General features: G+C 36.5%; 4 protein-coding genes across 4 annotated transcripts; 3 read left to right on the top strand and 1 right to left on the bottom strand.

Moving 5' to 3' along the window:
• The first annotated feature begins 753 nt into the window (after positions 1-753).
• On the top strand, positions 754-1383 carry LOC108336923 (uncharacterized). Its single transcript, XM_017573367.1, has 3 exons — positions 754-771; positions 916-1140; positions 1213-1383. The coding sequence occupies exons 1-3, from the start codon at positions 754-756 to the stop codon at positions 1381-1383; spliced, it is 414 nt and encodes a 137-aa protein (XP_017428856.1).
• A 39-nt stretch (positions 1384-1422) lies between these two features.
• On the top strand, positions 1423-2191 carry LOC108336924 (protein MAIN-LIKE 1). The gene is made up of 3 exons (XM_017573368.1): positions 1423-1631; positions 1752-1875; positions 1961-2191. Exons 1-3 carry the CDS (start codon positions 1423-1425, stop codon positions 2189-2191), a joined length of 564 nt encoding a protein of 187 aa, XP_017428857.1.
• Positions 2192-8908: 6717 nt separating this feature from the next.
• On the bottom strand, positions 8909-10087 carry LOC108336925 (uncharacterized). The gene is made up of 3 exons (XM_017573369.2): positions 9920-10087; positions 9685-9834; positions 8909-8983 (listed from the first exon to the last, which is right to left on the bottom strand). The coding sequence occupies exons 1-3, from the start codon at positions 10085-10087 to the stop codon at positions 8909-8911; spliced, it is 393 nt and encodes a 130-aa protein (XP_017428858.2).
• A 1360-nt stretch (positions 10088-11447) lies between these two features.
• LOC108337257 (uncharacterized) lies at positions 11448-14809 on the top strand. Its single transcript, XM_017573739.2, has 4 exons — positions 11448-11565; positions 14073-14176; positions 14275-14461; positions 14589-14809. Exons 1-4 carry the CDS (start codon positions 11547-11549, stop codon positions 14621-14623), a joined length of 345 nt encoding a protein of 114 aa, XP_017429228.1. The 5' UTR covers positions 11448-11546; the 3' UTR covers positions 14624-14809.
• The last annotated feature ends 442 nt before the right edge of the window (positions 14810-15251 follow it).

The raw sequence follows: 15251 nt of genomic DNA on the forward strand, positions 1-15251 counted from the left end.
CGTTCCCCTGAACTCGCACTTCCCTTGTTTCTCCCCCTTCTCCTTGGTGAGCCCGAAGTTCGCGATTTTCACCTCGCCGTCGAAAACGAGAACGTTCTGAAGCTTTACGTCGTAGTGAACGAAACCCTGCTCGTGAATATGTTTGAGCCCTTCCATGATAAACCTCGTGTATCGTCGAACGAAAGGCTCTGGGAGGCTTCCACCATGTTTCTTGACCCTGTCGACGAAGGACCCTTCGGTGGCGCATTCGAAAGAAGATCACACTTTTGTTTCCTCCCAACCCTAAACCTCAGCTTCCCCAATTCATTTCCAACTTTGCCCTTGTTAAAAACGTGTTTCTACTATGTATACTTCATTTTTTAATTTAAAAATTAAAAAAATATAATTCAATCACGTTTTTAATGCCACGTAATAAAAAATTACACTATCAGCATGCCACCTAACATCTTCTTTAACGTCGTTTGATCAATTTAACGGAAAGTCTTTATTTGATTCAATTTTACAAAAATAAGGACTCAATTGAGACGCCGAAAAAGAAAGGGACCTATTTGAGATTCTAGACGAAAATAAGGACGTAAGGAGACATTAAACCTTTATTAGATTTGAAAATAATTTATACAGTATTTAAAATGTAAAATTTAATTATAATATGTTTACGAAATTATATGTAAATTAATTTTTTTATTTAATGAAATAATGATTTATAATTTAATGAAATAATTATTAATTTAAATAAAATAATTTTTATCGGAAATGGTAAAAACACGCGGTGTATCTTATACTTCTCGTGGAGAGAGTTCTCGAGAGGAGAGTTCTGCGTAGGACGAAGCTAGGAGACGACCTACAGCTTCGGCTCGGAGAAGGCGTGCAACTCCTATTCATGATGACCCTATTGCTGAGGATCGAGCGACTTAGGAGGAGGCATATCAGGCCTATGAGGATGATGTTCAGGAGGAGGCCTATGAGGGTGATGTTCAGGAGGAGGCATTTGAAGCCCCTGACCACGATGATGATGAGGATGAGCATGCGGATGTTGGTGACATAGAAGAGGATATCGGTGGATTTCCTGGAGGTCCACGTGATGCTTCATTGCTGACGCATTATGTTCAGCATGTTGCTTATGATATTTCGCAAGGCCGAGTGAGTGCAGAACTTAAATTTGAATTATTAATTTGTTTTTTAATACAATTTATATTAAATATTGTTTTGTAGGATCGAGGGGACATGCTCAAGTTGATCTTGCACGGTAAAAAAGTTAATAAGTTAGGACCGTGCGCCGAGGGAATTCAACACATTGTGTTGAATTCCTCTTTGATGCCTCTCATAGAGATTTGCTATGATTATCTTGATAAGGGCTTGGTGCTTGGTTTCATAGAGAGATGACATTTTGAGACGAGTAGTTTCCATCTCCCTGTAGGGGAGATGTCGATCACTCTTGACAATGTGTCGACTTTACTTCACCTCCCGGTGATGGGTCAGTTATGTGATTTGGAGGAGCTAGAGTTTGAGGAGGCTCGTTCAACTCTTGTGGACCTGCTTGGCGTTGATGGTGGCACAGCTGGTGTTGAGATGGAGGAGGCACGTGGTCCGAAAGTCAGACTGAGCTGGTTGAGAGATATATATGGTCAAAGGTTTTAGTCGCAACATTGGGATTATGTTGCTAGAGCATATCTGTTGCATATAGTAGGATGCACGATTTTCGCAAATAAGAGTGTCACTTCTATACGCGTGTCATACTTACTATTATTTAGAGATGTACACGCGTGTGACAGATATGCTTGGGGCATTGCTGCGCTCACCCATTTGTACGAGCAACTCGGGGATGCGAGTATGGCTTCCACGAGACAGATGACTAGATATCTGACTCTGTTTCAGGTACACATATACCTTGCACATTTACTTCATTTACTTATTACCATGTCCGAAGATGGAAAATATTTAATTCAATAATTACTTTTAGAGTTGGATATACGAGCATTTCCCTAGCATGGGTAGGAGGCGGTTGGTGTCATCTTATGATGATAGCACACCACGTGCTGCTAGGTGGCAGAGCCCTAGGCAAAGTTCCACTCTTGCAGAGATTCGGTCGCAGTTGGATGGCCTTACATACAGTGGAGTTGTATGGCACCCGTATGAGGGACATCGGGGCATTCGTCCATTGTTCAGCATATGCATGTATTCTTGCAGATGATGATTCATATATTGCATGAAACGCGTCAACATGCTCAAAATATGATGGCTCCCGCGTCGTAGACCTTTCTCTTCATTGAGCTTTACTTTTTTGTGCACCATTTGTCTTCACTTTATGTAGTGGAGGGACCATTGATGTCATTGCAGGACAAACAATGTCAACTAACTTCTGTTTGATGGTGACTTTACCTCCAATGTCAACCTCATTGAATCGTTCTTCTACCAATTTTAGCTCATCTTTAATGGATAACAGGGGCTCGGTTTCATTTAATTCAACATTTGAGAAACTCAATCTTCTCCACATTATATGGAATTCACCCAAAGGGATGAACCAAGGATCATAGCGTGTTAATTCACATTCACAAGGGAGACCAAATGTACGTCTCAACACACATCCACACTTAGAGGAATCCAATCCTATCAGTTGCACTCTTTCCAACTCCTTAGCAATGAGATTCAACGAATATTGAGAGACACACCCAATAACATGTCTATATTTGTATCCTTTATAAAGGTCACTCGTCAGCAACAGACTTGATTCAAATGACGCCTTAATCTTGTTGTGTTGTAGAATAACGACGTCTTGAATAACATCCCAACAAGAACACAGGTCACCTATACTATTGCCCAAAACTTTCTTCAAGCTCCAATGAGCAGATTCAACTCTGAAAGAAAAGAAGAACATCAACATTGAATGTCAAAAATTATCTACAGAAGAACTAAGTAAAACAACATACCTATTTGTGGTTGTGTTCCCTAAGTGCATTACTCTGTCTATCCAGGCCTTTACAAAATATGTACTGCATGGAATAATCCAAGTGTGATTGACATATTCAAAGAACAGAGGTCAAGCACTGCAGGCGTATTGAAGACGATTGACATAGTCAGCAAACAAGGTCTGATAAGCACAATCCATAATGTTTTCCCATGCCTCCATCAACACATCCCAAGCCTCAATAGAATCAACTAACATTTTGCATTTGGCCTTAACATTTTTACGGATGTGGAACCGACATAATATCTGATACGACTCGGTGAAAACATTTGCAATGACATTCATCAAAGCCAAGTCATGATCACTAATAATTACTTTAGGTCCACCCTCAGATGTCAAAAATAGACCTTTTAGTTTTTCCAAAGCCCAAGTGAAATTGTTTTGCCTTTCACTTGACAAAAATGCAAATGCGGCTGAGAAGGTTAACCCGGTCGACGTCATGCCAACAATCTCAAGCAAAGGAAGTCTGTATTTGTTTGTTTTATATGTTGAATCCATCAAGAATACAATATTAAATGCATTCAACAATTTCACAACATCTGGATGTGTCCAAAAGATGTCACTAACAACCTCTAAATCGTCGGCACACCTGCTCCAATGAATGTACTTATCTCGATTCAACAACATCATAAGTTGTTGTAGTTCAGTTCTGGAGCCTCTCAATGATCGTTTATACGCTTGTCTTGCGTTGTAGATTTGTTTAATCGTTGTCACATTTTGATCATTATTTTCTTTCAGGGTTAGTAAAATATTTGCAGGTGTAACTTTACTCTTTGTCATATCAACGAGTAATGACTGCTCTGATATATTTAACCTCCCAACATAAGGGTGAACAACTAAAGTTTTAGCCAACTCATGGTTATGATGTCCACACATCACCTTAAGCACCCATCCGTCCCCATCTGGAGATAGTTTACCCTTTAACCTAAACGAACACTCACATTTACGAGTGCCGTATACACTATCCACCGCATCGGGTTTGTATTTCCGATATTTTCCCCCTCTTTCACATCCAAGTATGACGAAAGTTTTTCTTCCTCGCACACCAGTAGCTATGTCAGATCTCACTATTACAACTACAAAACCCTAAATCATAAGCAATCCCTCTTACCCATTCAATTAACGGCTCCCGAGAACGAAATATTTCATTTGTGGTAAATTTATTTGTCAAATCTCTCTCTACAACTTCGTTGATGAACGAAAAGAAATCGGATATAAAACTAGAATCAATTTGAGAATCCATACAAATATATTTATCCACTTTAGATAATAATGACCTATACAATTATAATTATTGTCATTAACATAATTAATAATTAATCAAATAAGTATAAACAACATTCATATAAACACATAAAAAAATATTTATCTACATATTATACATTCAACTTATATCCGTACACCTTAACTATATTTCATTCAATTAATAATTATTTTATTAAATTAATAATAATTATTTCATTAAATAAAATTAAATTATTTTACATTTAATTACACAAAATATTATAAAAAACATTAAATTTTAAAGAATCTATAAATTATATTCAATTACAATAACTTAATATAAAAAAACTCACACCTTCAACGAATGTCGCCACATCCGTTAACGGATGTGGCATATCCGTTTCATTATCAAATTTATTTTAAAAAACCTAAATACTAAATTACTCTCACGAATATGGCATATCCGTCAACGGATGTGCTGACATCCGTTTCAGTTTCACCTAATTATTTATAACATTATTAAATATAAGCTTAAATGGTTACTTAGTCCCAATGTTAGGAGGTAATTTTCTGTTTAGTACCCGATTTTAAAAATGTAGGCATTTGGTACCTATGTTTTGAAATTTGTATCAATTCAATCCTATCCAGTTAACGGCGTTAAAATTGATAACATTTTTGTGACTGTGGATGTGATTTGTGCAATAAATTGCGTCGTGGCAATGACTTGGCTTAAGTTACTTGACGTGGCAGCCAGAATTGCGAATTTGAAATGGGGTTACATTTTTTAAATTGGGGGAATTCAGTAATTAGGGTTTTTTTATTGTACAATAAAAAACATTAGGAATAGTAGGTTATAAATTGGGGATTTTTCGTTCCTTGTTGTGGTTGATAGTGTGGAAGGATTTAGGAGCAAATGTTGATACTGAGTGAAGGATTGTTGTTGTGGAAGGAGATTTGTTGAGCGAAAAGGCGTTGTGAAGTATCTTGCGGTGTGTCAGCTATTGCGGTGGGTGAGCGATAGCGATAGCGGTGGTATCCCTTTGGAGGCGGAAAGGTGAAATGTGCGCTTTTTATGAGTTCTTTTATGTAGTTTCGGTCCCCCATGGAAATATGTTGGCTTGTTGTCCCCTTAGTGTGTCCTGTTGTGGTCCTGTCGTGGTCCCCTTTCTTGTGTTTGTAGTGGTCCCTTTCTTTACTGCCTGTCATTTTCTTATGCCTACTGTTTGTATGTTTTTGGTCCCCCATGAGTGCGTACTGTTTTGTGTACCTTTAGTGCGTACTGTTTTCGCTTTCGTATTGTTGAATGTGTGGTTGTTGTTTATTGTGTGGTTCTTGCGTATTTATTTAAGCATTAAGACAAAATGGAATGTTGTAGGTGAAACAATGATTGCGTGTGATTAAGTTTGTATGCCTACACGTTTAATAGTTGTTAAAAACGTGGCATCTTTACAATGTAGATGCATGTGAAGGTCATTAAATAATGATAGTAGATGCATGTGAAGGTCATTAAGTTGTTCCATATGTAGTCTGACACTTACTTTTATATAGGCATATAATAGTTGACAATTAAAGAAAATGTCAGACCCTGATGTTGAGGTGGTGTTTCACCATGGGGGTAAGTTTGTCAATGATGGGTCATTTAGATACCATGGAGGTTCTACCAGTACCTTGATGGTTGACACAAACAGATGGAGTTATTTTGAAATCTTGTCCATACTGAAGGAGATGGGATATAGAAATGTTAAGGAGGTGTGATATTCCCTGGGTGGTTTTGTATTAGAAGCTAGGTTGGAATTGTTAAGTGATGACATATGTGCAATGCATGTGGTCAGCATTGCGATATTGAATGGTCAAGCTCATTTGTTTGTGGTTCACATGGTGTCCGAACCAGATTATATTCAAATGTTGGAATATCGTTGTGAAGGTGAAGATCACAATGATGAGGTTGGTGAGAATGATGGTGAAGAAGGAATTGGTGAGGATGGAGATAAAGTTGTTGAAGTTGGTGAACATGATGAACATCAGGTCCATGAAGTTGGTGAGGATGTTGAAGGTAAATTGCCTGAACATGGTGAAGATCAAGTTGATGAAGATGGGAGTGAAGAAGAAGTTGGTGAGGATGAAGATAAAGTTGTTGAAGTTGGTGAACATGATGAACATCAGGTCCATGACGTTGGTGAGGACGTTGAAGGTAAACTGGCTGAACATGGTGAATATAAAGTTGATGAAGATGCGAGTGAAGAAGAAGTTGTTGAGGATGGAGATAAAGTTCCTGAAGTCAATGACGTTGGTAAGGATGGTGAAGATGATGATGTTGTTTGTTATGAAGGGGATGGTGAGGATGATATCATTGGTGGTGGTGTAGAGGGTGGTTTAGGGGATGCTGTAGGGGATGGTAAGGATGATATCATTGGTGGTGGTGTAGATGGTGGTGTAGGGGATGTACAGGATGAGTTTGATGTTAGTAGTTGGGTAGGTTCTGATGAAGACGCTTCTGTCAATGAAGATGATTTGGTGGATGTTATAGTGCAAGGAGATGAAGAACCCCAAGAAGAGCAATACGAAGGTAGTTTGTTTGTTGAAGTGGGTACAGGAAGTGGATGTCCTACTCCAAATAAGCATGTACAGGCTTGAGGATTATCTTATAGTGAGTGGGAATCTGATAGTTGTGGCAGTATTTATTTAAGTGATGACTCAGATAATGAAACAACCCGCTATGCAGATTTTGGGATCTTCTCAGAGCCAGTTAGTATGAAAGAATATAAATGGCAACTGGGAACATACTTCCCTGAAAAAAAAGATTTCACTGATGCAATTAGAACTTATGGAGTACATAACGGTAGGAAGTTGAAGATTTCTAAGAATGACAACAGAAGAATATGCGTCAAATGTATTGGTTCACAAGGGAAATGTCCATGGTATGCATATTGTGGATATAGGAGTAGCCAACGTACATGGCAGTTAAGGAAAATTGTAGACAGTCATACATGTAGTAGGGAGTTCAAAATTTGTTTAGTTACTTCTAAATGGTTAAGTGGGAGGTTAGAGAAGAGCATGAAAGGAAATCCGGATATTAATATGAAAAACCTGCACAATAAATTTTGTAAAAAGTATAACATTGGTGTGTCTAGGTCTACAACAAGTAGGGCAAAAGCAATGGCATCCGCCAACATTGATGGTTGTTTCGAACAACAATATGAAAGACTATTTGATTATGCACACGAGTTACTCAGATCAAACCCTGGCTCAACAATTAAAGTTCATGTAGAACCAACTGAGGATAAGGCCATATTCAAGAGAATGTATGTGTGTTTCAAAGCATGTAAGGACAACTTTGTATGTTGTAGGCCTATTATACATTTGGATGGGTGTTTCTTAAAAGGGAAATATGGAGGTGAACTTTTAACTACTGTTGGAAGAGATGGCAATGACCAGATGTGTCCGTTAGCATATGCTGTTGTTGAAGTAGAGAATAAGGAAACATGGACTTGGTTTTTACAATGGTTAATTAATGATCTTGGAGGTGGGGGCTTTTGTTCAAGGTGTACATTTGTATCAGATCAACAGAAAGTAAGTAAATGTGTAACTTTTATTTATTACTTTGATGACCATGGAAATTTAAGACTCATACTTTCTTTTTTTACTGTGATAGGGACTTCTGTCAGCTTTACAAAATCTTTTGCCTGGGGTGGACCAACGTTTTTGTGTCAGGCACATATATGCCAATTTTAGGAAGAAATTTAGTGGCATAACTCTGAGACAATTACTATGGAAGGTAGCATCATCAACACATCCTCAAGCATGGGAGTCAGTGATGCGACAAATTAAGGACGCTAATGAAGATGCATTCAAACATTTGATAGCTATTCCACCCAGGCTAGTATTGAAAACTCTAATTGTTGTTTAATGTTTTGTAAATGTTTGTTTCTTTTCCAAATGTTTAACTTCATATTTTTTTTGCAGATTTTGGTCTAGATCCAGATTTACATCAAGACCTGTTTGTGACACACTTGTTAATAACATTTCAGAAGCATTTAACAATGTGATCTTAGATGCAAGGGGGAAACCAATCATAACAATGTTGGAAGAGATTCGTATATACTTGATGAAGAGGTGGGCATCCAATAGAGAGAAGATAAGTAGATTTCAAGGTCTCATTTGCCTCAAAATTCAAAAGAGGCTACAAAAAGAGTTACAGAACACAAAATATTGGATACCAAAGTATGACAACTACTGATTTCCTTTACTATTGCTGTTTATACTGTTTCCATTTAACATTCATTGTTTATGATTTTGCAGTTGGTCAGGGATGCAAATATTTGAGATCTGCCATACATCCAACATAGGTGAAAAGTATGTCGTTGATGTAGAGAAAAGAGACTGTAGCTGCAGAAAGTGTATCAGGAATTCTTTGTTGTCATGCAGTCACAACAATGAGGTTTTTGAACATGAATCCAGAAGAGTTCATCCCGCACTGGTTCAGAACCTCCACGTATGAAGAAACATACATTCCAATCATTTTCCCTCTCAATGGACCTCATCTATGGCAAAGGACTTCAACTCCTGATATTTTGCCTCCACCAAAACGGGTCTTGCCAGGTAGACCAAGAAAGAAAAGAAGGCTCGAGAGTTGGGAGCAAAAAAAAGATTATACACAACTTGGACAAAAAGGAATCCCTAAGAGATGTTCCATATGTAGACAACTTGGGCATAGAAGAACTAATTGCCCACAAGGAAGTCAACAACAACAACACCCACACCCTTCTCAAGCAAGTCAACATTCAAACGAAGAACCTACAACACACCCAACTCAAGCAAGTCAGATAACTCAAGAACCCCAGACTGATGAAATCACAACACAACTTTAGATTGTTCTACTTTCAAACATTAAGTACATCTTTGTTCTATTTTGGATATGTACTTTGATGTTAAATAGTGTTGCTTTCTGTCATGTATTTTGCAGTTAACAACGTTTACATTTTGAATGATATCTGAACTATTTTGGATGATATGTGATGTTTTGTGAAGTATTTTCAACCTTGGATTAACATTTTGGGTTCTGTCATATTCTATTGTCATGGCAATATTAATTTGGCTTCTCTGATTTGAAACTTGTTTATATTTTTTGTAATTGTGGTAGCCATATTCATTTTGCATCACTGATTTCAAACTTTATTATATTTAATGTATTCTGATAGACATATTAATTTGGCTTCTCTGATTTCAAACTTCATTTCATTGGCTTCTCTGAAAATTACACTTGAACTAACAAACATTCTAATATAATCAACTTCTTCAATAAATACAATGGCATTACAAGCACAATCTCATTACAACCAGATTGTCATTGATATTTAGTGTCAAAGAAACATTACAATTTAAATAACTTCTTCATCACAAAATGTGACTGATACAACACTTCAACAAAATTAAAACATAACACATACAAAGACGATATTAATCAACCCCATCAAACATAACATCCAGATTAAGACCTTTTCCCTTCTCTGACAAACCAAAAGTGCTTTTTCCAAATTAATAATCTTTCTCCTTTGCCACCCAATTGTAGTATCCCTTTCATCAACATGATCTTCACTCGCCCATTTGAAGAAATTACATCCTCGCACTTCTCCATTTCGACTACGCTGTACAAAACATCCAACCAAAATCATCTCAACAAAAACCAAATAAATGTATCCCAAAATAAAAAACACAACGAAGGGAAGAAACCTTGTAATTAGGGCAGCCCCAAAAAGGCTTGCCTTCGTTCTTAGTAGTTTTTGCGACTCTCAATATGACAAACTCTCCACAATAGCATATTTGGCTGCCAAGCATTCCTCTTGATGAAGCACCACGAGAGCTCCCCCGTGAGCAAGACGAATAGTGATTCATTGACATTGCGTCGTTGTCACTCAATAATGTTTCGTCCACACAACCAGAACAACCCCAAACCCCAAAAATGAACCACAATCACAGAAGACAATAGCGATAGGGCACCCACCTCACACGAAGGAAAGAACGAAGGGCACCTCACCTCAGAAAACAACAACAACAGTTCCTCAACACAGGGCACCCACCTCACACCAACCAAACAATGAAGGCCATCCCTACCTCAGTTCACCTCTTTCACCTCAGCTCCTTCACCTAAGCTCCTTCGACATCAATGTCTTAGGGCAACCACGTTAGCCTTTAATTTATTGTAATGAAATAATAATTTCATACCTGCCTTTGCTTTAAAATAATCTTTTGCCAGCTCAGATAAGTTATTTCCGCATCATTTAACATTTAACGTCGTTCCTTACAACATAACGAATATGATTGAATTGATACAAATTTCAAAACATAGGTACCAAATGCCTACATTTTTAAAACCGGGTACTAAACAAAAAATTACCTCCTAACATGGGGACTAAGTAAGCATTTAAGCCTTAAATATATAAAAATAAATTAAAAAATTCAGATATTGACTAAACAAATAAAATACAAAATAAAAAATACTAAAATAAAAAAAGCACTTAAAACACTTCTACGGATGTATTAAAATTATAAAATAATCTACAATAATAAACCAAAAACTAAAATAATTAAATGTTATGCAATCCTTCAACGTACGGATGATCCGTCGACGGATATCAACATCCGTTGAAGGGAGAACGGATGTTGACATCCATTACTCCTTTAGATGTTGATATCTGTCGACAGATCATCACATTCGTTGAAGGATTAACATAACTCTTTTTGCGTACCTGAGACGAAGCTCCCTCTGTTGCTCCGATAAGCACCACCACAAACCCGAGCTCTCACCACCGCAGTTCCTTGCACCACTTGCAACATTCCACCTGCACAGCCCACCACCACATCGACTTACACCACCACCACAATCTCACATGACACACAGACTCACACCACCACCACAATCTCGCCAAGAAGAAGAAGAAACAGATAAATGATTTCCTATGCAGGTTCATGGTGTGGGGGTGCATTTCTTATAGAGAGAACAGTAATTAATGAAACAACTTAATGTTGGTGAAAATTTACTGTGAAGCAAATTTGTCGTGAAGAAGTGCAGGGAGTATTAAGTGGCGGTGGAGGGAGCAACTTTCGGTTGGCAGACAATCGTTGGGCCAGCCTGTTGACACACGTTGTGCCCGGCCCGTCCCAATACAAATTGCACCTATTTTGATCGCTAACCAATGAAAACACGACACGTATGATAAAACGCGTAGGGGCTAGAATTGACTCCGAGTCTAGAGAGTTGAATTTGACATGCTTATATATAACATATAACGATAATAGGAAGGTAAGAACAAATTGAAACCCAATTCCCCTTCTCCGTTCACTTGCATCGATATTCTCCATGGCTTACGTTGAGCGAGGTACCTTCCTCTTCTCAATTCTTATCCACATCAAATTCCTTTTCTGATTTATTTTTTATTTCCCTACTACCGTTTATATTCAATTTCTGATTCATTGGTGGCATTTGGATTTGTGGAACCTATAATCTATTCTTCTAGTTCCGATCTTTTCTTTTTAATTTTTGAAACAAGCTTCCGAATTCTGAAATCTGGGAATTCCTTACTCTCGATGGTTGCTGACAATATTATATCTTACCTTTTTTTTTTCTGATTGAACATTAAACGTGTTTATCCCGTAGTTCCCTGATTTTCCAGTTTTTAGGTTATTGAGCAACATAATAATAATAATAATAATAATAATAATAATAATAATAATAATATTATTATTATTATTATTATTATTATTATTATTATTATTATTATTATTGTTCTCGAGTCTCGAACAGTATTGATTGAATATTCATCTATAATGTTAGAACTTTGAAAGATATCCTTATATAGTCGATAAAATTAAATATCTGTTTATGAAGACCACCCTCTCAAATTCATCTCTGGAAATACCCTTTAGTTTCACACCTGAGTCCTTGTTGATTAAACTCTTATAAAGTACACTAACAGTATCACCTTCCATTGATGGTGGCGTAGTAATAATACTGTCGGGTATGAACACACTTAGTTTTGTATAGAATGGTTGATCATAAGGAACTAAATTTCTGAAACAAACAAGTATAACAGGAATCTACTAATCATTTGTGATGTGTAGAGAATAGGTTAATCCTGCTCTGAAGTGCTGATGGCGCTCAACTATCCCATGAGGGATTGTGAGCAGTGTTTTTCATTTTCTTATTTTCTGTGACTTTAGCTCCAATGTAACTAGTAATGTTAGCAATGCTGATATAGTATCTGTTACTGAGGTGGCTTTTATAATAAAAGTGAAGACTAATTAGTGGAGTTGCTGGAGTGAATAATGGTTACTACCATTTACAATTTAGAGGAGGTTCTTTGGTGTTATTGTTGGTAAATCAAGGTAGTGTCATTTCAATTTGGATCTGTTTCAGGGGCATTGGTGAATCATGAGCTTTTTTTCCAATTACATAGTTGTGCATCTTCTCAGAGCTTATCTTTGTCAAGCTTTTGTTAGGCCTATTGTATTATCCATTATCTGTTCCCTTTAGTCCTATGCTTGAGATGTACAATATTCAATGTGAAGAGGTGCCTTGAAGAGTTCACATTGACTAAAGAGAAGTTCAAATTGCAATAATATATAACACTATAATATATTGGTAGGTGCAAATTTCAAGCATATTTGTGAGATTGAGTTAGGTTTAAATTCTATTTTCTTGAGAATTATGTTATGTTTTTTTGCAAAATATGTGTTATCCAATTAATGAACTATTTTTATACATTGAGATTTGAGGTAAATATATGATAGTTATACAGACGAGGTACACGCAGTCCTTTTCTTTTGCACCGGGTACATATATTCAAGGGTAGAACTAAAAGATTTTGATATTTCTCCCTTTCCCATTTCTTGCTTGCAGATCTTCATTTTACCTCTGTTTTTATTTTAGTTTTCATTCCTCCCTTTCTCGTTTTGGTTTTCTCCACTGCAATGCTGCTGGAAAGGGAAGAATTAAGTAAGAACAATACAAAGACTGCTCTGATATTTTCATAATTATCCTAAATGGCTGTGACTGCAATTGTACCTCCTTTGAATGGCCAACTTTGTAGTTGAAGTTATTGGTCAACTTGATAAATAGAAATTGGATGGTAAAGTTATGGGCAAAATTCCTAGTGAAAGGTTGTTACAGTAAACTTTGTCTAACTTCTTTTAAGGGAAACAACCCGAAATAACCTCTGGACTAACATTAAGGCTACCTGCTATGATGTGGTTCCTTTTAAACTAAATATCTGGAATTTTGTTGTACTGCTTTTTAATGCGTAGACAGACTTTTTGGCTTGTGCGATGGATCGAAAAGTAGGAGTAGAATCCAAAAACTTCTAAAACTGGCTTCTCTAAAAGATCATATTAAAAAATTTTCATTAAAATTTTTGAAGTATTTTTTTTTTCTCAAAATTCTTTTGGTTTTACTTTTTCTTTTAAGGGTAGCAACCCAAAATAAGCTCTGGACTGACATTACTTAAGGCTACTAGCTCTTCTCTGGTTCCTTTAAAACTAAATGTCTGGAATATTATTGTACTGCTTTTTAATGCGTAGACAATCTTTTGGTTTGTGTGATGGATAAAAAAGAAATCTGTTGTCGGCCCTATTTGGATAATTGAACACTTTTAGGACAAAGAACTACGTAATTAAAATGAATTGCATTTATATAATCTAAAATCAACTTATACACTTCAACTTTCAGAAGTTGAGGAGGTGTACGTGTTGATTTTATTTGAATAGTTTTGCCTTTTATTTAACTGTAAGTTTTTTTCAATTCGGGACTTAGAGAATTTCTTTCTTTACACTGAAATGATTATATGTCTTCATATCGATTCATTATGGGAGCTTGATGCATTTTGTGCAGGTGTTGTCAAATCAAAGCGGTCAGTATGGCGGCTGAAGACAATCACAGATTTTTTCTGGGCCATTATTAATATTATTGGCGTGTTTTTTACAACAATGTTCTCGGTAACTTTTACATGTTTCTTGATTTACAGAAAAGAAATTTAAGGAATATGTGGTTATTGTGTACAATTCTCGCGTGCTCATGATGTTTCCCTCTTTAGATGGAAAAATCAGATAACTATAGAAAAGGTGCTGTTGGTAAAAAATGGGATGGTGGTTCTCCTGGAGGAGGTCCTGGTGGTGGTGGCAGTGGCGGTGGCGGACCATATGGTGGTGGTCCACGAGGCCCTCCTCGTGGGGGTCTTGACAACGTCCGTGGTCTAGATAGTATAAGGGGACGTGATCATAGTAAGTTTATTGTTGTCTACATTGCTTTTAATCTTTATCTATTAGATATTTAATTTTCCTTTGTAGTTTTCGTTTGCTAATGATTTCTTCTGTGTTGGGGGTTGTTTTTATTCCATTTTACTTCCAGATTCACTTCCTGCCTGTGGCTCCTGCTGTGGTTAACTGTTAGAGATCCATTTTGTGAATATATGCCATGCATTTTACGGTTCGTATCTGATGTTGAACTGGTGTGCCATGTAGGCATTGATAAGAGTTTCAAGCTTTATATGTGGGCATAGGCCGAAATAACAATATTGTACTTTATTGTTGAATGTTAATATTTTCATATGACCAATGACTAGTAACATATGTACCACTGCATAACTTTTCTTCAGCTCTGAGCTTGGTTATGGCTCGAAGGTGTTATACTTTTGTTTTTGTTTGTAAAACAATGCACATGGTTTTCACAATTTTTTTAAGTAAACGAGACTTGTTTGGACGATTTTTTTTAAAATACTTATAAAAAATTGAAATTGAGTTTTCTATTAATTTATATCAAGTTAACAAGTTTTTGGTATGATTTTTTGAAAGTGTTACTTTTAACTTGTATACAAGTTATTTTGGTTAATGCAAAAGTTACTTAATTTTTCCTTTTGAAAAAAGCTTATGAAAAAAGTTTCTTAAAACAGCTTTTTATGTTATAACTGGATAGAATTGGACGTATTTGGTTTAACTTGTTTTAGAAATATTTGTTTATTTTTTTGAAGAAATTATCTGTGTTTTTAATTTCTGTATAGGCATGTACGATAAA

Source organism: Vigna angularis, chromosome 7 (genome assembly GCF_016808095.1).
Source record: "Vigna angularis cultivar LongXiaoDou No.4 chromosome 7, ASM1680809v1, whole genome shotgun sequence".
NCBI classification, from domain to species: Eukaryota; Viridiplantae; Streptophyta; class Magnoliopsida; order Fabales; family Fabaceae; genus Vigna; species Vigna angularis.